Raw genomic sequence first — 2,503 nt, forward strand, 5'->3', positions numbered from 1 at the left:
GCCACCACAAAGCAAGATGCACAGCGTCCATGACAGATGACACTTACGTAAAAAAAATTTTTCTTTTAAGTTTCAACAAGCTAATAGATAATCTATAAGAGAACCTAGGGCCAGCCCCATTTTTAAAAATGGAAACACAAGGCTGAGAAACCTGGGGTGTCTGTCTCCCCACTACCATTTTGCATGGTAGCTGCTGCATCCCCTACTTGTCTCCTTTCTCTGCTCTTCCCCTCCCTGCCCCCTCCTTTTCCCTCTCGCGCTCGCTCTCGCGCCTTGCCCCTCCCACTTGTCTTCCTGCGTCCCTCAGCACGTGACGCAAAAAGGGACGCGCACGCCATCGTTCGCGCGCCCCGACGCCACGAAACACCGAGCTCCTGCTCGGCGTTGTGCCCCGCCCCCTCCACGGAGGCCCCGCCTCCATAGTGTGACGCATGCGCAGCCTCCGCTTCCTCTTACTGGCGTAGTTCCGCGTCTCGATGCTAGCGGCTCCCAGGTGCCACTTCCCGCCTGAGTCACGTGTCGGGGAGGAAGCGGGAAGGCGTCGTTCTCTTTTACTAGCGCCCCTATCCGCCATGTTTTCAGGCCGGGTCTGACTTGGTCTTCCCCTTGAGGAAATGGCCGGGGAGGTGCAGGGAGCCCAGGCGCCGTTCATTCGACGGCGCCTGGGCTGACGAGTCGGAGTGGCGGGGACCCCGAGCAGTTCTTCAGCCATGGCGTCCAGCAGTAACTGGCTGTCCGGTGTGAATGTCGTGCTGGTGATGGCTTACGGGAGCCTGGTGAGATTCCCCACCCCCGTTCCTGCCCTCGCAGGTGACCCAGTCTAGACCCTCTTTAGCCGTTTCCGGTCTTCATTCTCCACCCACTCACCTGTGCTTTTTCTGGGCTTTTTGACGCCTATTCCAGGAATACCTGGGAGCGCAGTTACAGACCCAGACAGCCCGGCCCCCGCCGAGAACCCTCCCTCTAATCCCCGGGACACAGACCCACCTCTCCCCGCTCCTGACTTCCCGAGATCCAGCCCCATCTTTTACTGCCTTGCTCTGTCCGAAGTTTTACCCCATGCTTCCATCCCTCCGAGCCCGAGTCCGGGAATTTTGAATGAAGTCATGGTTTTTCATAAAACTTTTAAAATTAAAAGTTCTTATATCTCTTCGGACAGGTATTTGTACTGCTGTTTATTTTTGTGAAGAGGCAAATCATGCGCTTTGCAATGAAATCTAGAAGGGGACCTCATGTCCCTGTGGGACACAACGCCCCCAAGGTAGGTCCTTAGGGCGTGAGATAAACCTTGGTTCTCCAGATCTTTTAGGCAGAACAATGTGATTCCCTTCGCCTTGTAGGGGTGACACTAGCTCACTTGTTTGTCTAGTCACCCTCCGACTTCCCTCAGTAAGTTAAGCAGCAGTTGTCAGCCTTGGGACTTGGCTTACCTGCACAGGCTGTAGTTTACCCAAAATCTTAATTTTTTCAATTGCTGAATGAGCGATTTGGAGTGATGTTACCAACTCTGCTGTAAAATATTTCCCAATCCAAGAAAGTGTGCAGATGGGAAAGGGGAACAAGGGAGGAGAAAGGAAGGGACAAGAAAAATGAGAATAAAAGGAAGAAATGGAAACAAAGCTTTTTTTACAGTCCCGTCCCCCGCCCCCGGTACTGGGGATTGAACCCAGGACCTTGCAGTCACCAGGCAGGTGTAGTACCACTGAGCTACATCCCCAGCCCTGGAAACAAAGCTTTTGTACATAGTTTGGAAGGGAGCTTGGGGGGTGGGAAAATTTATTAAAAATATTTCCCAATCCATCTTAAATCATTCAGTGTTTGTTTATTTATTTATTTATTTATTTTGGTACCGAGGATTGCACCAGGGTCCTACACTTGCAAGTCAGGCCACCGAACTGCTAAGCTAAATCCTGGCCCTAGTGTTTTTTATTTTAGAATGAGGCTTGAAATGATTACAGTTAACCCAAGAGCAATAAGGAAGTGTTGTGTTTGAAAAATTCGGACTCATTTAAAAGCCCCATTAGTAGGCCTTTAAAAAGGAAACACTTTACTGGAAGACAAATAAAAGTGAATAAGCTAATCTCTTCACCTTTGATTATCTTCTCTTCTTAGGCAGTTAACTTCCTTTGCTTGGTTTTCATTGCCTACAGACAAAATTCTATTGCAAGCCTTTTTCCTGCATTCTATGCTTACATATCTAACTGCCTAATAGACATTTCCACTTAGTTTCTACTGCCACCCCATCCTGCTGCTTCATTTTTCAGTCTTCAACTTATCTGAAAGCACCTGCTGCCTTTACCAACTTTTCTGTGGTGTGGGTTTCACCCAGTCTCTCAGAACCAGCTTCACTGGTTGAATTTCACACCTTTGCACATGTTGTTCCTCTGCCTTGGTGGGGTTTTCACTTGGCTAGCTTATTCACTCTAGCTATTTGCTTAAAGGGTACTTTCTCCAAAAGGAATGCTATTTCTATTTCTTTTTTTTTTTTTTTTTTTTTTTTTTT

The 2,503-nt window shown here is 48.6% G+C and overlaps 1 protein-coding gene across 2 annotated transcripts in view; it reads left to right on the top strand.

The window, feature by feature from the left end:
- The first annotated feature begins 710 nt into the window (after positions 1–710).
- Positions 711–2,503, top strand: part of CUNH1orf43 (chromosome unknown C1orf43 homolog) — an 8,428-nt gene continuing 6,635 nt past the window's right edge. For both annotated transcript variants that reach the window (XM_010643945.3, XM_010643947.3), the window contains exons 1-2: positions 711–776; positions 1,160–1,261. In XM_010643945.3, the coding sequence (XP_010642247.1) occupies positions 711–776; positions 1,160–1,261 (168 nt within the window). The remainder of the gene's footprint in view (positions 777–1,159; positions 1,262–2,503) is intronic.

This window comes from Fukomys damarensis, unplaced genomic scaffold (assembly GCF_012274545.1).
Source record: "Fukomys damarensis isolate Sample0158 unplaced genomic scaffold, DMR_v1.0_HiC HiC_scaffold_33, whole genome shotgun sequence".
Lineage (NCBI taxonomy): Eukaryota > Metazoa > Chordata > Mammalia > Rodentia > Bathyergidae > Fukomys > Fukomys damarensis.